The sequence below is a fragment of the Saccopteryx bilineata genome, chromosome 1 (genome assembly GCF_036850765.1).
Source record: "Saccopteryx bilineata isolate mSacBil1 chromosome 1, mSacBil1_pri_phased_curated, whole genome shotgun sequence".
In the NCBI taxonomy this organism is placed as follows: domain Eukaryota; kingdom Metazoa; phylum Chordata; class Mammalia; order Chiroptera; family Emballonuridae; genus Saccopteryx; species Saccopteryx bilineata.
In genome coordinates, this window is record NC_089490.1 from 309,534,668 (window position 1) to 309,559,675 (window position 25,008).

Here is a 25,008-nt window from a genome sequence, read left to right on the forward strand (position 1 = left end):
TAAACAATACATTGTTTTTTTCTGTCTTTAGGCTGTTAGATCAGCTTCCAAGAGCCCATGTTGTTCTTCTAAGGTACCTTTTTGGGGTGTTACACAACATTGAGCAGCATTCCTCATCCAATCAGATGACTGCATTTAATTTAGCGGTGTGCATTGCTCCAAGCATTCTTTGGCCTCCTACTTCCTCCAGCCCAGAGCTAGAAAATGAATTTACAAAAAAGGTAATGAAGATTTTCATTTTTATGCCCTGGGGAACTGAGTCCCCAGTTGGAACCTAAATTTCAGGGTATTAATTCTAAAAGACATTTTCTTAAATAGCAGAAATTTGAGTTCATTAATTATTTTATGCTATCCTGGTAGACTATAGAAAAGTGATCTCTTAAGCAGAAAAGTGCTAGCAGTTGGGTTTCTTTCTTAATCCTTTAAAGGGGCAAAAACTATGAGTGCCTTAAACTATAGAGTGATAAGAAAGCAGTTGAAATGGTTTTAAAAAGAAACAAGGACTTTGAAGTTAAATAAACCAAGGTTCCATTTTCAGCCCTACCACTTCCCAAATGTACAGTCTGGGGCAAATTAGTTACACTGACCCAGGTACTCATCTGAAAATGAAGGTGGTGATACCTAGATCACACAGTGCTGACTTGAAATCACACTCCCGTAGTGTCTGGCATTTAATATAGGGTTTGGGGATATTAATTCCCTTTGTTCCCACTATTCTGGCTGCTCCTTTGCCTCAGCTATTGGGGCAGGGAAACTGTGGAAAGATATCAGTACCTGTCAGTAGAGGCACAAAGTTCCCAGTGAAGTGTTACCTCTTCCCCAAGCAACTCCAGTTAGGGAGCCTGAGGGAAGGAAGTGCGGAGGCAGAGACCAGTCAGGCAAAACGCAAGTTTTCTCTCCAGCTGCCTTTCTCCTTCACAGCAAACCCACAGAGGATGCCCTCTTCCCAAGCTTGTCACAGCAACCTTCTGCATAAGAAATAGATTTCATAAGTCTTTATTTAATGATGGTTTATTTAATGAAGGGTAATAATAAAGTATATTTCTTCACCCCAAATACTCTGTAGAGAATACTTAAAACTACCCTAATTTTAAAGACAGAGCCATAGGTATAAAATGTTAGCATTAGGCCAAGGCCACAATAAAAACTTGACTCCACCTCTTAAAATTAATTCCTATATCCAGTTACTCTTAACAGTATTGTAGTTTTCTCGAGGTAACTATTTTGTATACTTTTAGAACAGACATGAATTTTTCTCAGTATTCTTTTGCATTTTTATTGAAATCAGGAGTGATATATGAAATATGATTTGTAGACATGCTGTGTGAAAATTAGCACTCACTTTTGTCCCTTTTTGTACAGGTCACTCTGCTCATCCAATTTCTGATCGAAAGTTCCTGTAGAATATTTGGAAAAGAAATCACTTCCCTTTTTGGAGAGGTTTCAGTGAGATGTGATACTAGAGAGAATATCTCAGGTATTGTGAATAATTGGATTGTTTTTTAATGAGAAATAGACAAATGTCTGTGAAGATGGTGGGGCAGCAGTTGTCCTGAATCCCACAGCAGCTTAAGAGAAGGGAGCCTCTGACCTGGGTGGGTGTTTGGGTCTAGGGCTCCTTCATTGGAAGGCCTGCTAAGAGGAACACTGATAGGGTTAGAAACATGTAAGACAAGATCCCACACTTCAAGAACTTGTTAGTATAGCAGCATGATATGCTATGGTTTTAACCTTCTTTTTAATAAAACTTTATAAAGAATGCTAATATATATAGTGATTAAAACTGGACTAGAGCCTGACCTGCGGTGGTGCAGTGGATAAAGCATTGACCTGGAAATGCTGAGGTCGCCGGTTCGAAACCCTGGGCTTGCCTGGTCAAGGCACATATGGGAGTTGATGCTTCCAGCTCCTCCCCCCCTTCTCTCTCTCTCTTTCTCTCTGTCTCTCCCTCTCCTCTCTAAAAATGAATAAATAAATAAATAAAAATTAAAAAAAAAAACTGGAGTAGAAAAAAAAACTGGAATAGAGCCTGACCAGGTGGTGGCACAGTGGATAAGGCATCTACCTGGGATGCTGAGGACCCAGGTTCGAAACCCCAAGGTCACCAGCTTGAGCGCAGGGTCACCGGCTTGAGTGTGGGATCATAGACATGACCCCATAGTTGCTGATGAGCCCAAGGTCGCTGGCTTGAACAAGGGGTCACTGGTGCCCAGTCAAGTAATTAATGAACAACTAAAGTGCCACAACTGTGAGTTGATGCTTCTCATCTCTCTCGCTTCCTGTCTGTCTGGCGTGCTCGCTCTCTCTCTCTCTCTCTCTCTATCTCAAAAAAAAAAAAGTGCAATTGAAAGTCCAGAGGCAGTAGAAGCAGACCTGATCTTTTTCTTTCCTTCCTATTAGGGTCCCTGAGACACCTTAGAATTCTAGTGTACTATGAAACAGTTTAAAAACAGTAGCCTCACTCTATCTAGTGCGTTGGCTCAGCAGTAGAGCATCAGCCCAGTGTGTGGAAGTCCCAGGTTCAATTCCCAGTCAGGGCACATAGGAGAAGCGACTGCCTGCTTCTCCACTCCTCCCCCTTCTCTCTCTTTCTCTTTCTCTCCTTTCACCCCCTCCCCCAGAAGCTATGGCTTGAATAGTTAGAGCAAAAGTTGGCCTGGGGCGCTAAGGATGGTTCCATGGCTTCACCTCAGATACTAAAATAGCTTGATTGCCAAGCAATGGGCAGAGCATCGCCCAGGTAGGGGGCTTGCCGGATGGATCCCAGTGGAGGCACATCTGGGGGTCTGTCTGCCTCCCACCTCTCACTTAATAAAAAAAAATAAAAAAAAAAAAAAAACCAGTAGCCTCATGGTGGGTATAGGAGGATACTTGAAGACAGTTAGCCTTCCAGAATATGAATTCCTGTACCACCAATTATGACTGTTTAATAATTGGACTTTGTCCAATTATTCTATGCCATTGAACATCAATTCTATATCTACAAAATAGGGATAACTGTGATGTCTAACTATTATGATTGTTTCCCTGAGACTAGAGTTAATTATGCATGCTCACCAGCAATCCGTATTAAAAAGCATTCTTGTCTGGCCTGTGGTTGCGCAGTGGATAAAGCTTCAACTTGGAATGCAGAGGTCACTGGCTTGAAACCTCAGGCTTGCCCGGTCACCGCACGTACCAGAAGCAGTTCCTATGAGTTGATGTTTCCCACTCCTCCCACCCCCTTTCTTTCTCTCTCTCTCAAATCAATAAATAAAATCTTTTTAACAAGATTTAAAAAAAAACAAAAACAAAAAAAAAACCCAGCAGTTTTATTCAGAACCTAGGTATACCTGGCATTGATTTCTTCATATTTTTTATTTTACCATTTCTTGGTATTATCACATGCCTTCTTGCTTTGAGGAAATCTTACCTAAGGAGAGCACATTTCTTCAGGAACTAAGAGAAATCTAGTGTACTCAAACAATTGTATTGTATATTCAGCACTAACAAATTAAGAAGATTGTGAAAGATCCTTCTTTTCTCGAGAGTAAAAATTTGAAAAATCTACATGAAAAGAGAATTAAACTTAGTACCTTAAGTGGTTTTTTAAGGCAGCATGTATTTGGAGTAACTAACAGTACTACTCATGGTTTGATTTTTTTCACAGATATCTCTTGCTTACAAATGACTGACTCCTCCTATGACAGCTTGGAAAACGAGCTGAATGAGGATGTTGATGCTCCGTGTAGTGACCTGGTCAAGAACCGTGGTCAGGGGAGCAGAAGCATGGACTCTGTCCTGACCCTTAGTGATGATGACCTTGACCAACCTGAGCTGGAAGGTCTTTTAACCCTGAGCGACTTTGACTTAGACTGTCCTAAACATGAAGACTTTCCTATGCAACAGCCTCTTAAATCCAAGCCAGTGCCCGTTACAGTACTGTACAGAGAGGCCACACTGGAGGACCAGGCCGGGACCCCATCCGGCACGACCACCCCCAGCAATCTGTCCACAGCTGCAGCAGATGCTCCAAAGAGCCCGCGGCGACCCCGGCGCAGCTCAGAGCCCAGCATCAACAATCCAGATTCGAAGCTGTCCTCCCTCAGGCAGTTTTACCAGAAGAAGTTCCGGAAGTCCAGCTATGATGCAATCCTCTCACAAAAGGATGAGGCCCATCTGAAGCAGAACCAACCCCTCCAGGAAGAGGGAAAGACATATTTTAAACAGAATTTAGTTACAGGCACTGGTATCAAGAAAAATGCTACTAATAGAAATGCTAAGAAGAAAAGCTTGTTTGACCACGAAGGCAACCATGTGAAGCTCTTCCCTGCATCCAGGCCAGTGGCCATTTCTGTGGCATCTTGCAGTCACAGGGCCTCACATGATCACCCCAGGAACCAGCCCTTTGAGGCAGGCACGTCCAGACTCGCCCCGCCACACACAGCAGATCCCCTCAAGACTCTAAGGAGGCACCGGCGCTGTTCAGAGCCCAACATGGATGACCAGCCCTGCAAACTGAGCTACCTCAAGGGGATTTTTTCAAAGAAACAGAATAAAAGTAGCTGTGAAGCCAGTCACTTGCGTGGAGAGGAGGATTATCTCAAGCAGCACAAGTCTTTACAAATGGAGGGGCAGAAGCTCATTAATCAGAGTCTGGTCATGGGGATCGAGGTGGGCAAGGGCAGTGCCACAAACCTAAACACTGAGAAGCAGTTACCCTCAACACTAAGCATCTGCCCCAGGACTAGCTATTCTAGCTTGTCCTCCCCGGGCACTTCCCCGTCTGGCTCATCAGTGAGCTCCCAAGACAGTGCTTTTTCTCAGATTTCAGAACATTCCGTGTTTACACCCACTGAAACTTCCTCTCCGATAGATTGCACTTTCCAGGCTGAGAGAAAGCAGGAGGAACTTCCTTCCAACTTTTGCAGTTCCGGTCTCATGTCCAGCATGCCTGGTCCCTCCTCTGGGCAGGCCAGCTGCCGCCTGGCTTACACAAAAAGAGACCCTATAGAGCGGCATTCACAAATGCATTCTGTAACTCTGCACCCCAGCACGTGGTTGAGAAATGGTATGGCCAGTTTGAAAAACTGGTCCCTCAAAAACAAAGCAAGGGCGTCCAGATTAGAAGAAAAGAAAGTAGCTTCTCTACAAAGACTCACAGAGCCACCTCCCCATGTTTCTGGCATTCCAGAAGCCAACTTACTGCAAGAGAAACAGAAAGACATGCCCCTAAGGGCAATGGCAGCACTTGGAGTTACACAGAGTACCCAGCAGTATAGCTCTTATCCCAGGCAAGTGTCAGAAAAACACGGTAGCTCTCCATTCAGCCTAGTGGAGGACAGATTCGAGCTTTGTATGAAGTCCTACAAGGAAAGAGAAAACAGTAGGCAGCGCTGTCCTGGTACTCTGCCTCGTGCAAGGTCCTCCCCCAGCTCTTTGATTGTGGATGATGTGTCCAGCCCTGATTTAGAGCCTGCAGTAGTTTGTGATGCTGGGGACAAACATTCAACCAAAGACACTTTATCAAAATAAGAAACTGATGTCTGTAAAACTAGGTTAATAATGGCATCAAGACCATAATTATTATGACCCCTTTGTATAAAATACCTAGGATGGGTAGCATAAAGATGATCATTGCTAATACTTAGAACAACAAAAATAATTTTCTGTGTTGAGACCATTTGGGACAAAGTTTGGACTAAAAAATTCATCATGTAAGTGTTTGGGAGGCTTTTCCCAATAAAAGCATGGAATTAGTCCTGTCATGCAGTTTTAGAGATCCTAGCAGGGAGAGAAAGCAGCTTCTGTGGAGAAAACATGCATTTTATAAGATTGGTTTCCTGAGAAGGCCAGGGTATCCTGAGTGAAGAATGGGGACGGTGGCGAGACGGCAGGGTTGCAGAGAGACCGTCCATAGTCCATGGAATGTTTTTAATAACTAGGCAAGAAAAATGCCACTAATCAAAGCATTGGGAAGAAAAGCATGCCAGGTAATGAAGGAAATCTTATGTTTCCCTGAATCCAAACTCGTGGCCATTTCTCTATTTCTCATAGTCACGTGCCCTCACAGATCATTGCAGAAGACAGCCCATTGATGTAGCTAGACTTCAAAAACTAGAGTGATTCAAGAACTATGGGTGTCACGATAATGGTTTTGTGTTGTTGTGTTATTTGATTTGTTTTTCGTTTTTTTAATATTTTTTTTTATTAAGTGAAAGCTGAGGAGGCTGAGAGACAAACTTCTGCATGCTCCCTGACCAGGGTCCGCCCGCAAGCCCCCTTGCTCTGTCCATCTAGGGCCAGTATAACTTTAAGACAAAAAAGAGAAGAAATGTCCATGGATATAAAATAATCCAATGGGGAATACACTATCTGTAAACCATAAATCATTTGGGACAAAAATATATAAAAATTTATTGAGCTAAGGAAATTCAAAGCCAGTGACTGAGAGCAAGGCCTGACAACCATTTTGGTGGGTATTCTATTCTGCAACTCTTCATAACCTGGCAACCTCTAAATCGCTCTCTCCACTGCCAAATGATAATCAAGAGAAAGAATGATTTATCAGTAATGTTTTCTGGCTGACTACCCTAAGAGGCAGGGCTGTAGAAAAACATTTCAGCAAAGAGGAGCCAGGCTTTGATCCCATGTTGGCAATAGCATTGCTGTAATAAAGGTCTGTTGTTGCAGTCTTCCCCCACACTCAGATAACAAATGCTCTCACGTCACCTTCTAGCAGGAAAGGTTGCTGAGAATGATCCCAGCACAGGTATATTCAGAAAGGACAGTGAGATGAGCAAACATTTCCTGCTCTCTATTCCAGCTCTGTGTTCTGGAGCCTTTGCAGAGCAATGCAGCACTACTTGAAAAACAAATCAGTCCCTGGCCGCTGGGCAGTAGAGCATTGGCCTGGTGTATGGATGTCCCGGGTTTGATTTCCAGTCAGGGCACAAAGGCGAACTGACCATCTGCTTCTCCACCTTTTCCCCTTCTCTCTCTTTCTTTCTCTCTCTCTTCTCCTCCTGCAGCCATGACTCAAATGATTTGAGCAAGTTGGTCCAGGGCAGTGAGGATGGATTCATGGCCTCACCTCAGGTGCTAAAATTGTTCAGTTGATGAGCAACAGAACAATGGCCTCAGATGGGTAGAGCGTCACTCCATAGGGGGCTTGCCGGGTGGATCCCAGTCAGAGCACAAGCAGTCATCTGTCTCTCTGCCTCCCTGCTTCTCATTTAAGAAAATTAAAAATAAAAAGTTACACTGGTACATCTCCTGTATTATCTCCATTGATTATTATGCTTTGCCAGCCAGTATGAAGTGATAGAGTCAGTAAAGAATGTGCATCTTCCTTTATTTAAACTTGTTACTTACAAGAAGTTGCTCAGAACTCATTGGGTCTCTTTAGTCTCCCATCAGATGGACCTTCTTCCCACAAACTAGTTTATTTGAATTATTTTTCTGAGCCACCAGGAAATTTTCATGCACATGTTCTTTTCCTGTTGTCCCAAATGTTGCATATTTCAGTTATAAGGAAAAAAAAGTTTTCTGTAAGATACAAGAAATCCTTTCAGTATTAGCTATCAGAGCTACCTACCTCTAGAGTATATAACCCTGTTTGCCCTAAGCATTATAATTAGCTTTTAGAGCTCTGGGTCCAAAGAACTCCTTCATGACACTGGCCATCTCAGTCACAGCTGTGAAGTAGATTTCACCTGGTAACCAACCACTCCTATATTTAGACTCCTTGGTGTCGGTATGCATTTTCTGTGGTGTATAAAGGCAACAGGGATTTCTCTTACCTTAGGGCAAGACTACTGTCAGAACCGCAAGATGTGAATAAAGCTCTTCTGGCTTGGAGGGTCTTTCTGGGAGAAATTTCTTAACAAAATAATAGTTTGAGCCTTTTTTTTAATATATTGATAAATAGAAAATCACCCACCCAATTTGAAGGATACAATAAAATAGAAAATGAGGTTCTTAAATAACCATTCCTTCTCTCTGTGTGTTCCTTTAGATTCTCCTGTTATACTTAATGTGAATAGTTTGTTAATATTACTGTAAAGTATTGTATGATTTGAAGAACATGTCATTTTATTACACTCTGTTAATCTATAATATATTAGACTGATGCTTTATCTAAAATGCTTTGAGTTTGTATAATATATCTTGACAAATTTTACTATCCTGTTATGTAATAAATGTGTATTTTTGTACTTGCAGAAACTGCTGCTAACTTTTAAAGTTGTTTGGTCTTCAAGGCACTGATAATGGATATGTATGAAGTCCATGCTGTCTATTAAATAAAATACCACTCACCAGAGTTAACAATTTCACCAGAGCAATACTGCCTTTGTAGAATTGTTTTAGTTAATAAGCCCAATTTCTGCTTAATATTGGAAATTTCATCAAATGTAATTAATGTAGAAATGGAACTTCACACAAGCTTTTAGTCATAGGCCACAGTCAGTCTTTCTAAAAGGAAAAAAAAAAAACTTTTTCTTTTATATTTTTCTAATCTTACCATTTATCAAACAAGTCATGCTTTAGACACAGTCTTCATTTTTCTAGGCATTATGTTTTTATTTTACTCCTAGAATAAGATATAGTATAGATTCTCATATCAAAAGAACTCAGTTTAATTGATTGCATGAACTTTTCTTATCTAAATTTCAACCATTCTGACCAAACTGACCAGTTAACCCCAGACACATACCCAGTCATCAGGATTTCTCAGGTCGTTTAAACATTAAATATTACTGCTTTCTCATGACCTACATCTTTACTTCTCAGTATTCATTGAGGTTCATTATGTATAAGTTTAACATTGTTAAAAAAAAAGGGGGGCCAATCTACTAAAAACATTGATTCAAGAAATTATCTCACACTGTTTTTTTTTACTTTTTATGGCGTGACGAATTGAAAAGATCTAATGTTTCCTGGAACCAATGGCATATTTTGTTGAAAAGATACTCGAAGAATATTATGTATATCTAGCCAAATTATGGTAATGTTTAACTCATCCTACCTAGTCACATTTTAATGATGAGACAAAGTCTTTGCAAACTGCTTATTTTAACATACACACACAAACTGAATAATAAAAGTTGAAGAAATTGTTAACTTTAATATCTATTCTGGTTATGAGGCTATCGTTTAAGCTAAGTTTTCTGCTGAAAGGATATTACTGAGCTCTGTGTGCTATCTAACCTAAGTAAGAATCCTCCTCTGTTTCTGAGCCACCTGTGACTATAAATCCTTCATTTGTATTGTTCTGTTTTTTAAACACAGTGACCTTGAGCTTCAGTTCTGCATAGTGTCAAATGTGTAGCAGAATTTGCAGAATGCTCTGGGGTATTGTTTGGAAGTTTGTTTTAAAATCCCAAAGAAAAGATATACAGAGGATGGTATTAGATGTATGTTGTTACTCTGTTTGTACACTGTGTTCTCATTGTGCAGTGCCAGAGCACACATACTACTTTAAAATAGCTGAAAGTGTTTTTCTAACCTAATTAATTTGTCATAGCAAAGGTAATTCATTTTCTGAAGTTTGATTTTATGTGGCAATAGTTGGTGCAGATTTAGGACACTTTCAGGTTTAAATGCTAATTGTTTCATCTAGGTTTTACTTTACATTATAGTAACTTGGAATTAAATTTAGAGCATCTCTTTGCAGCCTCTTGATTTACTATGAGAGTGAATAAATTGGCTAAAAACCTGTATTTGTGAGATAGCCCATTACTTGAGCAACTAAAATGGATGCTATAAAGAAATACTGCTTTTCTGGCAGGTCACAGGAGCTGTGATTGTTACTGCCTAAAATTCAGGAAGAAAGGGAACATTTTATATCTTTGTCCAAGAATGGGATGACTGAGAAACAGAGAATCATCAAAATATATGAACACAGAGAAACTTACTACTTGAAGGCAGAACAAATGAATAAAAGGGGTCAAAAGCCAAAGACGAGCTAATTCAAGCAAGCAACAATCACAGGGGGGTCAAAGAAATTTGAAAGAAGGATAGAACATGACTGGGAGGAGTCAGAGGTGTTACAAATTATATAAATACTATTAGTGCAGTTTAATTTTTATTGCCACATACTATTCTAGACTCTAGGGATACAAGGTGAAAAAAGATTTTCTGTCCTCAGAGGCCTTTAAACAACTAAGGGAAAAAAATTGAATTGTGTAGAAGAAAGGAACATTAATATTTATTGGGTACTTATGTTGCCTACATGCATTGGAGATGAGTGCATATGTGTATTTTTTTATTTCATTTAATGACCATAATAGCCCTATATAATGGATACATTTATCTAGAACCTCATTCTGACCCCAGGCTTTTTTTTTACCCTTGTACCTTGAAATATGGATTATACTTTCTGCATAATAAACTGAACACAATTTATATATGGGAAGTCAATCCAAACTTATGAAATTAGATTGTCTTGGCTGGATATCTCCAGTTTAAACAAAAAATCATTCAGTATCAGATATAATTCAAAAAGCTATAGTAAATGTAAAAATAATTGGACTGAAAATTTGGTTCAGACAAAATGGTATAGATTTGTGTCTCCCTACTCCTCCCTACTAAGTATAACCATATAGTTAAGAAAAATTGTTAAGTCCTCAATGCAAAGGCAACCAATGGAGAACCCTAAAAGGTAGTAAGAGTAAATTGGTCCAGAATTCTAGACTGGAGAAACAACCCGGTAGCAAAGCATCTTACATCCCCTCAACCAATAGAAGGTAGTCAGACCTGACCTTTCCCAGTCTTCGCAACAGAAGGCAGCCCAAACGTACTCATTTCTTCCTCTGATCAATTGAAGTTCCATTAGGTAAGCCAGGCACCACCTGCAAGAGGGATAGATGAATGCCCACTAACATTAAGTGGCCAGGGGCACAATTAGCCTTTCTTGCTAAACCTGAGGCTCCCCTCCCCCACTGGGAGGTAGTGGCCAAGCAACAACAAAGAGGAATTTAGCCACAAGAAGCAGCTCAGCCTAGAAAGCATATTTGCTCTAAAGGGCTGACTCCTCTCCCCCACCCAAAGGCTGGGATGCACAGATAGCATAGACAGAAGGGATTCTAACACAACATAGCACCCAGCCTGGGCAGTCTCAAGCCATGGAACAAGGGGGTTTCTTTGGTGAAGAACAGATCAAAATTACAACACAAAACCTTTGAAAAACTGTCTTTGGGACTACAACCCCCAAATATAGCCCAGGACCTGTGTGCTAAAACAAAAGAAGGTGACTGCCTACTAAAATAAAGTATTTAAAGAGGACCCAGAGTCTCCTAACATAATAGACAAAATGTCTACATTACAACTGAAAATAACCTGTCACACCAAGAACCAAGAATATTACTGAGAAAAGACAACTGACACTATTGTGTGGATTCAGTAGTAGAGTGGAGATGACAGAGGATAGAATCAGTAAACTTGAGGATAAATAGAATTTACACTGGACACAGAAAACAGACTGAAAACAAATGAACAGAACCTCAGGGACCTGCGGTACAGTAACAAAAGTTCCAATTTCGTATTATCAGAGTTCCAGGAACAAAGTTTTAAGGCTAAAACAGTATTTAGAGAAATGATGGCTGAAAACTTCCCAAATTTAATGAAAGATACTGCATAAAGGTACACATTTAAGAAATTGGGCGAAACCACAATTACATAAATGCAAAGAATGACACAACATAATTAAATGTTTGGAAACTAAAGACAAAGAATGTTGAAAGCACACAGAAATTATACCTTGCTAATAAGGAAATTGATTTAGATAATAAGATTTATCATCTGAAACCATGGGGACCAGAAGATGGTAACGCACTTTGCAAATGCTAAGAGAACTATCAACCCAGAATCCTCTCTCTTGTGAAACTATCCTTCATAAATGAAGGGAAAAATAAAGACATCAGATGAAGAAAAACTTTTAAGAATTTATCACTAACAGATACACTTTTGAAGACTTTATACAGAAATATCTTTAAACAGATATTAAATGCTAAAAGAAGAAATTTGGAGCATCAGGAAGAAAGAAAGGACAGCAAAATAGAAAAAGTACATAATAAGAAACCATATTCTCATGAGATTTATATCATATTTGATGCTTATAACAAAATTTACAACACTATTTGATACTCAAGAAAATTATATTTTAAAGTGGAAAAACAAAGGGTCCTAAATGAAATGAGATTTTCGTCGTTTACTTGAAGTGGTACCAGTAGAATGTTATATACTATGTGTATATATTCTAATACTCAGAGCAGCTACCAACCCTATATATTTGGACAGTATATCTCTTCAAAACAGCATAAGTAAATTAAGATGGAATTCTTAAAAAGGTTTAACCCACAGGAAGGCAAAAAAAGGGGGGATTAAAAACAAGAGGAAACAAAGAGAAAACAAATAATAAAATGGCATAGATAAGCTTTAACATACTGAAAATTACCCTCAAGCCTGACGAGGCAGTGGTGCAGTGGATAGAGCATCGGACTAGGATGCGGAAGACCCAGGTTTGAAACCCTGAGTTGCCATCTTGAGAGCAGGCTCACCAGCTAGAGTGTGGGGTCGCTGGCTTGAGTGTGGGATCATATACATGACCTCATGATCACTAGCTTGAGCCCAAAGGTCGCTGACTTAAAGCCCAGGGTCGCTGGCTTGAGCACAAGGTCTCTGGCTTGAGCAAGAGGTCACTCGCTCTGCCCAGTCAAGGCACATACAAGAGAGCAATCAATGAACAAACTAAGGAGTCACAACAAAGAATTAATACTTTTCATCTCTCTTTCTGTCTATCCCTATCCCTCTCTTTGTCTCCTCTGTCTTTGTCAAAAAAAAGAAAAAGGAATTACCCTCAATACAAATAATATACACACAATAATCAAAAAACAAAGATTGACAGAGTGAATTAAGAAAAAGAAAAACTTACGTGAATATCCTACTTACAAGAAATTCAAATTCAATGACACACATACATTTATAGTAAAGGGATGAAAAAGATACACCATGAAAATATTAAACCAAAAAAAAAAAAAAAAAGAAAAAGAAGTAACCATATTAAAATTGAATAAGGTGAACTTCAGAGCAAAGAAAATTACCAGAGACACAAAGGGACATTGTATAATAATAAAAGTTTCAGTCCACCAATAAAAAACTCTAAATGTACATACACAAATAATAAGTCTTCAAAATATGTTAGTAAAAAATGACATAACTGAAAAGGGAAATAAGTAAAATCATATTACAGTTGAATACTTTAGCACTCCTTTCTCACCAATTGATTGAACTAGAAAAAAAAAAAAGCAATAATATAGAACTTATCAACATCATGAACCAAAAGAATATAGTTAGTATTTATGGAACACTCCATCCAATAATAAAAATATATATATTCTTTTTAGTTACCAAGTTATACTATATCCTGGGCTATAAAATAAACACCAACATTTTTTAAAAAAATGAAATCATACAGAGTATGTTTCCTGACCACAATGCAATCAAACTAGAAATCAATATCAGAAAGATAACACAAAAATCTTCAAGCCCTTGAAAACCAAAACATACACTTTTAAATAATACATTAATCAAAGAGGAAGCTTCAAAGGAAATTTTTTAAATCATAGAACAAAATTAAAATACAGCATATCAAAATATTTGGAATACTGCTAAAGCAGATTTGAGAGGGAAAATGTATAACACTAAATACTTCCATTTTAAAGATCTCAAATCAGTACACTAACTTGCTACCTCAACAAACTCAAAAGAGCAGACTATACCCAAAGCAAGCAGAAGAAAGAAGAAAAGATTAGAACAGAAATCTACAGGGTGGGGCATAAGTAGGTTTACAGTTATGAGTCCATGAAATAGTTCACTCATACTATTTTCATACAAACAACTATAACCTACTTTTGCCCCACCTACTTTTGCCCCACCCTATATAAACTTGAACATAGAAAAACAATAGAGAAAAATCAATAAAAGTTTATTTTAAAAATTAGTAAAATTAATAAACCTTTATCAAGATTAATAGGAAAAAAAACCAAATCACCAATATCAGCAATAGAAAAGGATATCTTATAAATCCTGCAGCCATTAAAAGGATAATAAAGGTCAAAATGGCGGAGTCCATAAAAGCAGTACTCAAATCCTTCTACAACCACATTAACGTTATAACTAAAGTACAAAAAAAAATACCACTCAGAACCACCTGAAATCTAGTTGAAACTCATACAACTAGGGATTTAAAGAAAAAGCCACATAGAAACTGGTAAGAGGAGCAGAGAGACAGAACAGGATGGTCCCAACCCCACTAGTGGCAGTTAAAAATTGAGAGGTGTATCTCAGCTGCAGAGGTCTTCCCTGAGGAGAGGTTCCAACGCCACTCCAGGATCCACATCCCAGTGTGCCAGTGCCAGGAAGAGAAGTCCTCATAACTTCAAGCTGTGATAACCAACAGAGATGGTGGCTGAGTGAGACAGAGGGTTGCCAAAGTCCCAGGTGTTCTTCCGAGAGGGTGCTTAAAGGGACTTACTTGGACTCACTCATTCTGAGCTCTGGCACTGGGGCAGCAGCTTGAAAGGCACTAAGATCATACAAGTAGGAACTGAGTTGTCTGGCATCAGCAACAAGACTAGAGGGGCAGTTTGTCCCAGACAGAAGTGGTGACAGAGGCCATTGTTCCTTTGCTGAAACCTTCCTTAACAAAACCAGCAGGCAGATGCCATATCTGAGTCTCCATTAGGCTGGCTAGCAGCATTCTTGCCCCTCCCTGGTGACTCCCTGAGACCCTGCCTAATCCAAATAGTGGGACCACTTAGGCCAGGGGTCCCCAAAGTACGGCCTATGGGCCACATGCGGCCCCATGAGGCCATTTATCCGACCCCCACCACACTTCCAGAAGGAGCACCTCTTTCATTGGTGGTCAGTGAGAGGAGCATAGTTTCCATTGAAATATTGGTCAGTTTGTTGGTTTAAATTTACTTGTTCTTTATTTTAAATATTGTATTTGTTCCCGTTTTGTTTTTTTACTTTAAAATAAGATATGTGCAGTGTGCATAGGGATTTGTTCATAGTTTTTTTATAGTCCAGCCCTCCAACGGTCTGAGGGCCCTGTGTAAAAAGTTTGGGGACCTTTGACCTAGGCCCTTGGTCGGCAAACTGCAGCTCGCGAGCCACATTGCGGCTCTTTGACCCCTTGGTTGTTTAGCAAAGGCCAGCTTAGGAGTACCCTAATTAACTTAATAACAATGTACCTACCTATATAGTTTAAGTTTTAAAAAATTGGTTCTCAAAAGAAATTTCAATCATATTGTTGATATTTGGCTCTGTTGACTAATGAGTCTGCCAAGCACTGACCTAGGCCATTTACTGTGGTTTTTCTATACAAATGAGCTGTCTTGGCTTAAACTTTGGTCTCTCCTAAAATTACTCAAACAAGTAGCATCTAACTAACTTTAGCATGCCTTATACAGTTTGTAAAGTGAACCCAGACACTAGCGGCAGAAAGGGTCATTTCACAGCTTGGCCTCTCCTGGGTACCTCCAAGCCCAACACAAGTAGCAGTCATCTGCAGATCACTCTGTAACTCATCCTGGGTGGCCCCAGACAGAACACAGGCAGTGACTGAGGTTGGCCTGCACCTCCCAGAAGGCCCCAAAGACAGTGCACTTGTTGGATAGCTTCAGATCATGCTAGTGTACCACCTAACAACCTCCAAGAGGGACACACCCAAGATGCAGACTCAGCAGGTACCAAGAGCCCTGATGAAGCAAGTCCCGCTCTGTGGGGTCGACCCCTGCACAGCTGGCTCTCAGCTAGAGTTGCAGTCAATCCATGCAGCTGATCAAATGAGGGGTCAAAACCTCTAATTGTTGTGCCCACAGCAACCAAGACTCAATTACAACAGGAAGGTGCACATAGTCCATACAAGGGGTACAGCTGGAGCTTGGGTAACCAGACAGGCTGTACCACTGAGCCCTACAGGACACCTACTACATAAAGCCACTCTACAAAGACTGGGAGATATAGCAGCTCTACCTAATACATAGAAACAGACAGTGAAAATGAGAAGACAAAGAAATGTTTCAAATAAATAAGAACAAAATTCCAGATAAAAAAACTAAACAAAATGGAGACAAGCATCTACCAGATGCAGAGTTCACAATATTGGTTGTAAGGATGCTCAATGAATTTAGGGTAAAAGTAGATAAACTTAGTGAGAACTTCAACACAGAGACAGGAAACATAAAAGTGAAGATAGAAAACATAATAAAGAGCCAGTCATAACTTAAAGAATACATTAAGAGTCAACAATAGAGTACATGAAGCAGAGGATCAAATCAGCGATTTGGAAGAGAAGGAAAAATATCTAAACAGTACAAAGTAAAAAAAAAAAAAGAATAAAGAGCCTCTGGATCAACTAAAAGCACACCAACATTAACATCACGGGAGTGTCAGGAGAAGAGAGAGAGCAAGATATTAAAAACCTATTCAGAAAAATAATGATGGGGAAACTTCCCTAACCTGATGAAGAAAATAAAACTACAAGTCTAGGAAACACAGAGAATCCCAAACAAAATGAACTAAAAGAGGACCACACCAAGACAAACCACAATTAAAATGCCAAAGGTTAAATACTAAGAATCTTAAAAGCAGCAAAAGAAAAGCAATTAGTCAACTACAAGTGATCTACCATAAGACTATCATCTGATTTCTCAACAGAAACTTTGCAGACCAGAAGGAATTGGCATGAAATATTCAAAGTGATGCAAAGCACAGACTTACAACCAAGATTCCTCGACCCAACAAAGCTATTACTTAGAATCAAAGGACATACAAAGAGCTTCACAGACAAGAAAAAGCTAAATGAGTTTGTCACCACCAAATTAGTATTACATGAAATGTTAAAGGGTGTTCTTAAGAAGAAGAAGGGAAAAGTAAATAAATATGAGTAACAAAATGGCAATAAATACATATCTATCAACAATTACTTTAACTGCAAATGGTTAAATGCTCCAATCAAAAGACATATGGTGGCTGAATGGATAACAAAACAAGACTTCTACATATGCTGTCTACAAGAGACTCACTTCAGACCACAGACTGAAAGTAAAAAAAAATGGCAGAAAAAATTTTCATGAAAACAGAAACAAAATTAAAAAGCTGGGGTAGCAATACTTCTACTATAGTTTTATACCAAACATTATGACAAGAGACAAAGAAGGACCAGCTATTCCACTTTTTAGTATTTATCTGAAGCAACCCAAAATACTAAATTAAAAGGTCATATATTGATACATACATATGTTTATTGCCCCATTGTTTACAACAGCTAAGATATGGAAGAAACCTATGTCCATCAGTAGATAAATAAATAAAGAAGAAATGGGACATACACATATAATACAATGGATTATAATTCAGCCATTTAAAGGAATGAAATCTTGCCATCTGCAACAATGTGAATGAATCTAGAGGGTATTATCTGAATGAAATAAATCAGAAAAAGAGGAATGCCATATGATTTCACTTATATGTGAATCTAAAAAACAAAATAAATTAACAAGCAGAACAAAAACAAACTCATAAATACAGAGAACATTTTGACTATTGCCAGATGGGAGAAGAATTGGGGGGATGAGTAGGAGGATGAAGGGATTGAGAATACAAATTGGTAGTTATAGAATAGCCAGGGGTATAAAGGACAGCATAGGGAATATAGTCAATAATATTGCAATAACTATGTATGGGGGTGACCACTTAGTTATATGAATGTTTAATCACTGGTTTGTACGCCTGAATCTAATGTTATTAAAAAATAAAAATTATTTTAAAAAATAAAAGAAATAAAGAAGATAATAAGAGAATAGAAATAATTTCACATTCATAATTTGACAACTTAAAAAAAGATGAAACAATTTTTTAAAACCTACTAATTACCAAACCTCAACCAAGATTAAATAGATAGAACAGTTCTGTCATCATTAACAAATAGAATTCACAATTTAAAATCTCCTGAAGAATAATGTCTAAACCTAAATGGTTTCATTGGAGAATTCTAACAAACATTTAAAGAAACATTATCACTAATTTTACAGCCTTCCATAAAATAGAAAAGGTAGAAACACTTCCAACTCATTTTATGAGGCCAATATCACTCTTATAAGAAAAGCACACAAAGACTGAACAAAAACAGAAAATTGCAGAACAATGTCTCTCATCAACTTAGCTGCCAAAATTCTCAAAAAAAAAAAATTAGCACACTGAATCCAACAATGCCAACAATGTATAAAAATAATTATACATTATGACCAAGTGAAATTATTTTCCCGGTATGCAAATAAGTTCAACATTTTCAGATGACATGATTGACATGATTGCTTACATATAAAATCCAAGGAATCTACAAAAAAAAAATATCTCCAAGAACTAAATACTTCACAGGGTTACATGATACACGACCCACACATGGAAGTCATTTGTACTTGTATATGCTATAAACTTACAAAAGATAAAATTAAAAACAATACCACTTATAATAACTCCAAAGAAAATTAAATGCTTAGATATACACCTAACAATATATAATATATAATATATATAGAATATGTATTCTGAAAATTACAAAATATTGATAAACTTTTGATGAAAGATATCAAATAAGTTCTAAATAAATGTAGATGTGCAATTGTTGGACAAATGAGTTTGTAAAATCTGTATTTTTTTAGGTTGCTCACTTTTATTGTTAGAAAATGACGCTGGGAAGCGCCAGATATATGTCTGTGAAATTGCAAATTACCTTCCTGCTTGGGAAGGGCCATTGTCTTGCTAATGTTTGCTGGAGCAGAGGTTTTTTTACCAGAAAGTTTTGAAATAGAGAGAAGGAGAAGAAGGGGAGAAGCCATGTTGGCAGGGAAAGAGAGAGGAGCCATGTTTTACAGGGAGAGCAGAGGGAATGCAGAGTGCTGAAGAAGAAGCCAGTTTGTGCAGAGAGGAGAAGGTGTGCAGATGGGGAACCAGAGGTGAGGGGCTTTTGTGAGCTCCACTGAGACTGGTGGGGCCTGTGATTCTAGGAGGAACTGGAGGAGATTCTCCTGGTTGTGGAACTGGAGGGAAGTATTTTCCTGTGTGTTGCTCGTCAGCCGGTGCAAGACTTTAATAAAGGAATGACCCACCATTTTTTGGCTCCACTGTTTCTTTACTGTCTGTCCGAATCTAATGTGAACCTGCATCTGCATGGCCGTGATGGCTGTGATGGCCGTGACTACTGGCCGTACAGCAGTGTTCATTGATTGAAAGGCTCAACATAAAGATGCCAAATTTTCCCAAATTGCTATGAAGGTTTAATGCAATTCCAACCAAAATCTCAAAAAGGATTTTTGTAGCCACAGACAAGCTTCTTCTAAAAACATATGGAAAGGCAGAGACCATATAATAATTCAAACAATCTTGCTAAAGAAGAATAAAGTGGGAAGAATAACTTTATCCAGTATTAAAACTTACTATATAATTACACCAATCAAGACAGGGTGGTATTGGTGGAGAGGAAGACAACCAGATCAATGGAACAAAACAGAAAACCCAGAAATAGAACCAAACAAATATGATCAACCGATTCTTTACAAAGGTGCAAATGGAACTCAATGGAGGAAGGGCAGCCTTCTCTACAAACAGTGCTGGAGCATCTGGACATCCAAAGGCAGAAATAGAACCTCTACCTAAACCTCGTACCTTATATAAAAATGAATTCAAAATGGATCATAGATTTAATACTAAACTACAGAGTTAAATGTTAAAATATAAATTTTTAACTATAAAAGCTTTAGGAAAAGAGTCGGTGAAGATCTTTTAGATCTAGGGCTAGGCATAAAGTTCTTAGATTTGACACTAAAAGCATGATTTTTAAAAGGAAAAAAGTAATAAATTGGGCCTAATCAGAATTAAAATTATTTCTCTGTGAAAGAATACGTGATAAGAATGGTAAGGTACAGACTGGGAGAAAATATTTGCAAGCCACATAGCCACATATTTGACAAAGGAATGGTTATCTATCATCTATCTATCTATCTATCTGTATCAATAGTAAAAAAAAATTTATCATCTGGTATGGCATGTAAGGTACATGGAAGTTATTACTGTCATCCTTACAACAAGAAAAAAGTTGAAGAAATAAAATATACACAGATCCATCAAAGAATGACCGTCACAGAGAAAACTGTCACCTGAAACATTACAGTGACAGGCGAGTAGATACAGAGAATCACAGCTTACCAGAGCCAAAGCCAGAAGCAGAGACCTCTGCTGGAACCAGTCCTGGAGAGAAAACCCTAAGCTGTAATTGATGGCTGGAGGTTCACTGTAGACAAGTTTGAGAGTTAAAAGCTCCAATGTGCCACCACAATTTTGTGAGTTTTACCTCCAGAAGCCCGACGGAGTTCTCACAGTGAAGATCAGAGAAAGAGCTCCTATTCTCCCGGCAAAGAGAGGAGAAAAGTAGCATTTTTTAAATATGCCCAGAGCATTCTCTTTTTAACAGGCCTGCCCTCAACGAAAACTATTTTACTGAAGCCTGACCAACATGTGAAACTCCAGCCCACTTCTTGTTACACCTGAGGAAGAGAGAAAAAAAAAGAAAAACTTAGCTCTTGGAAACACTTTTCATTTGTTTCTCAAAATTCTGGGAGTCAGCAGCATAAAAAACGCTGCCTTAATATCCTCATTTGTAAAATGAAGGTCCCTGTTCTACTTAAAAGACAGGAAACAACTACTAATTTATTTAACCAATACATATTGAAATGCACCAGGCACTGGCCTGGCTGATTATAACAGTGAACAAGCAGTCACCAGGAAAACCTTCCTGCCTTCACACTGGTTCCATTCTAGTGGAGAAGGCAGGCAATAAATAAGACAGATATCTGGCATACAGGTAGACCTCATTTTATTGCATTTCACAATTGTTGTAATTTTTTACAAATTGAAAGCAAGACACTCCACTGGCGAAAAGATCCCTACTTGCTTTGTTGCAATGGCCTGGGACTGAACTGTAATGTCTCCAAAGAATGCTTGTATTAAATGATGATAAGTGCAAAGGAGAAAAATAAAGCAGGAAACGGAAATGGAAGTGGCAGTGTTGTGAAGTAATCCTGCGAGTTACATAGAGACACCAAGATAGGTTAGAGAAGAAATTTTAGAAGGAGCTTTATTATTAAGCCAGCAACATGCATGGGGCATAATCCCAAATCATAGAGTCCAGAATATAGCTCTGAGGCTGCTTTTATAGACATAATCACACACTGGTTGGGGAGAAAAGAAGGGGAAGCATGGTACAAAAGTCATTTACTAACAAGCTTATTGAGTTTTTGCTGTCTTGTTACGTTTACCTATAGAATTTATCAAAAGGAAAAAACATTCCTACACACTAAGACCCATAAAGTAACACAGTGGTGATGAATGTTTTACTAACCTGACAAAGACATCCCTAAACCCTCTAGGATTTATAACCTATTCCTGTCACCACAATAGTGGGAAATGTTTAGTTTAGGATAAGGAGGGAAGCTAAATGAAGTTACTTTTGCTAAGAATATTGGGGTTAGCTTATTAGGAAGTCTGAAGCTAGTTCCCGTTTGCTTAGTTTACAAGTTTTGTACATACAAAGAATTTCAAAAGGATAATTTAGAGAGCATATAAAAAGTTACGGAATACAGATTTTCATGCAAGGAAGGGAGGGAGCTCGTGATCCCTTTGTCTAGAGGTATACATCATTCTTATGACTTCCAGGATGGGAGGAAGAGTCAGAATTAGTGTAGGAATTTTAACTAAGGTACGTAAACACTGTTTCCTAAAGGCTTTTAAGAAAGGAGAAGAGGAAGGGGTTTTCAGATAGGGTCTATCTTCTCTGTTCTGTCTAGCAAGTGACGTCAGTCCTTCCGGAGAACTATCGAAACTAGTTTAACTATGACTAGCTGACTTTTGCCCCTGTAAACTCTTTTTCTTGTTTTTTCTTCCTCAGAAAGGAGGGGTAAGGGGGCCTGACTTTTCCTTTTAAAATACTAATTTTAACAATTTTTGCAATTCCTTGGCACCTTCTCACAGCAGGAGCCGAAAGGCAGAAGTACATTTTTAGATCAAGTATCCAGGGAAGTCTCTCTGAGAAGGGGCATTTGAGTAAAGAGTTGAAGAAGTGAGATGAGGACCTGGCCAGGTATCTCAGTGGGTTAGAGCATTGTCCCAATATAACAAGGTTGCAGGTTCAATCCCCGGTCAGGGCACATACAAAAATCAATCAATGAATGCATAAATAAGTGGAACAGCAAATTGATATTTCTCTTTCTCACTCTCTCTAAAATCTTTTTTTTTTAAAGTGAGGAGAGATAGGCAGCGAGTTCAGAGGACATGTAGGGCAAGAGTATTCCTGGCAATCTGATGAATGGGAAAAATTGTTGAAAAGTTTAAAACATTCTTATGTGTATTAGGGAGAATTAATTTTGTGTCTTAGATAATTTAGGATCTTTTTTCCCTTCTGCTGTGTCTAGGTTTTGTCAAAAGATTAATAATGTTATCTAGAATCAGAGCCATTGATATAATCGAAGAAATCAATAAGCCAACATCAGTGACCCTTAGAGAGGCCACATCTGGGACAGGTTCCACAGTTAGGAAGGGGCAGGTGTTACCCAGCTCTGTCTGCATGGGCCACATTCACCTGGCATTTGACTACCTGAGACGCTGGTCCCTCGAGGCTCACGTGCAACTCACAACTGGGTTAAGCCAAGTCAAGGTTATGACCCAGACACTAGCTTCCCTAAGACATTTCTCAAATGCCCAACACTCTCTTTGCTGAGGATTTGTTTCTGCTCAGCTCTAGTTTCTAGTCCCCTTAGTTACAAGCACAGGGCTATATTCCTTCAGCTTACTTTCCTCTGCAACGCTTTCCACTCAGGGCCACCCACTGATGCCGTTCACATGCTCAGAACTACGGCAGTGGACACGGCAACTCATGGTTCTTTAAAAGGGGGATAGGCAACAACAGTTCCCCGGGTTCTCAGTCGGGTCAGTCATGTTTGACTAGGTCTGGGTCTAAGTTCTCTTATGTGTATAGCTCTACCTTCCCTCCACAAAGTGTCAAATACAGGCTACAGCTGCTCACAATGCCAGAGTAGCTTGTTTCAGTCAAAACAGCTCTTGGTGCCATTTGGCACCAATGTAAACAACTGGGTGGTTAGGTGTCATGTAGACAAAACAACTGTTTGAAGGACTAGGTTTTCACTTTCCACCCAGTTCAAGTTGGCATGAACCTAGGGTGGTGCTGCCAAGTCTGTGGCAGGTTGGGGCCCTGCACACACTGCTGCTTGTGGTGCTGGCAGCAGCCCACCTTCCCACTGTCCTTCAGTCTGAGCTGCTTGGATTGGGGGGCTGGGCAACAGAAAGGACCTAAATTTGAACTAGGATGAGGGCTGTGTCAGGTCTCTAACCTGAAAAAGTCTCAGATGTTTCCCAAGTTCACCTTCTTGTCCAGATTGGGATTTGCTGGGACTTGATGTTCACTCCAGCCTGTGCCTTTGTGTGACTGACCAGGCTACAACAAAGGCTTTCTTGGAATCTGAGGTTAAGAAAGATGAAGGGCCAGTGCCGCCTGTCTGTCTGCAATGGGCATATTGCATAATAATAGCTCTCTCTGATCTTTCTTTTCCATGTTCTTGGTTTCTCCCCATCTTCCTTTCAGCTTTGTAATGTGACACCCAGCTGCTGGTTTCTTATCTTGCTGCCTCCCCCCACCTCCCAACCCTCCTCTCTCAGATCCGCACAGAGAACAGCGACCACTCCCGCTTTGAAACCTTAAGGATCATGTCATTTGTCTTAACACCCTCTGTTTGCTGGACTCATTGTTTAATGATGGTACAGCCAAACAAGGAACATAAACCGGCCCCTCACCCTTCTGCCTTCATCCTGCCTTCCATTTCTTCACTCTCCCGATTAGAAGGCGTCTTACTCAGCAGTTCAGCATGGCCTTACAGGACCTGGAGGCCCCATCTTAGATTGTGACAGGGCCCAGATATGAATATTTGGTCTGGAGTTTTTTGGCTTCTCCATAAACTCAGGAGATATGAAAAATGAGACTGTTGACTTTCTTAGACAGTTTTTATACTTTGTAAGCTTTTTCTGAAGGAGGAGAACAAAGAGCCCTGTTCTGGGCATGGCCGAGAAAACATTTTCCATCTGTGGGGAAGCTTCAGGCATTCCCACAGGCTGGTGGGCCCCCCAGGTTTAGACAGTGGGTGACTGCATGATGAACTATGGCATGTGTGGCCCACTTTGACATTCCTGGGTGAAGGAGCCCAAAGCTACCAGCTCAGCAGGAGTATAATGAGAGTGTTTCAAAATATCTCAAACCTCCCAAGTATCCTGGTTCCTTTACTCCTCCCAAGGAGGACCGTGCTTTGAAGCAAAGGGGAAAAAATGCCCTGTGCGTAGTTCTTCTCAAAGACACTGACTGCAATGAGTAGGAACTCCCTGTCAGGAGGCCCCGACTGCTGAGGCCTCTCAGGGATAGAAATGGATATACCCACATAATTTTCAACATTTACAAAAGCCAATTATAAAACCACACAGACTAATGGCAATATCAGCACCACTCTTTACTTTTAATAGTAAGTCGTAAATTTAGTATGTTAACCTGTGGAAAAATAAGGGCTATCTCCTGACAAAATAAACTATTTACAATTGTATAAGTGTGGGTTTGGGAGGTTACTATTTTTTTAATCATTTGAGATATGCAGGGGAGAAATAATGAAAGAAGCCATTAGCGATAAAAAGACAAGATACCTTTTACAGCTTGCTCAGGGATTTGTTCTGTGGAAATTCCCATCTCAGATTCTCATGGCACCTTCCTGCACAGAACTCACCACCCACACACAGTCCCCTGGGACTATTCTCCTGCAAATGCAAGCAAGTGACAAATTAGTTTCAAATTTTGCAATTTTTCTTTCTGCCTGTTCCCCTCAGAAAGATGCTCTTGAGCAGCAGGGTGTT

At 39.3% G+C, this 25,008-nt stretch overlaps 1 protein-coding gene across 6 annotated transcripts in view; it reads left to right on the plus strand.

The window, feature by feature from the left end:
- The window catches only part of ARHGAP20 (Rho GTPase activating protein 20), a 109,080-nt gene extending 99,445 nt beyond the window's left edge, over window positions 1-9,635 (plus strand). For all 6 annotated transcript variants that reach the window (XM_066247177.1, XM_066247170.1, XM_066247152.1 and 3 more), the window contains 3 exons: window positions 32-221; window positions 1,363-1,477; window positions 3,650-9,635. In XM_066247177.1, the coding sequence (XP_066103274.1) occupies window positions 32-221; window positions 1,363-1,477; window positions 3,650-5,514 (2,170 nt within the window). In that variant the 3' untranslated portion in view covers window positions 5,515-9,635. The remainder of the gene's footprint in view (window positions 1-31; window positions 222-1,362; window positions 1,478-3,649) is intronic.
- The last annotated feature ends 15,373 nt before the right edge of the window (window positions 9,636-25,008 follow it).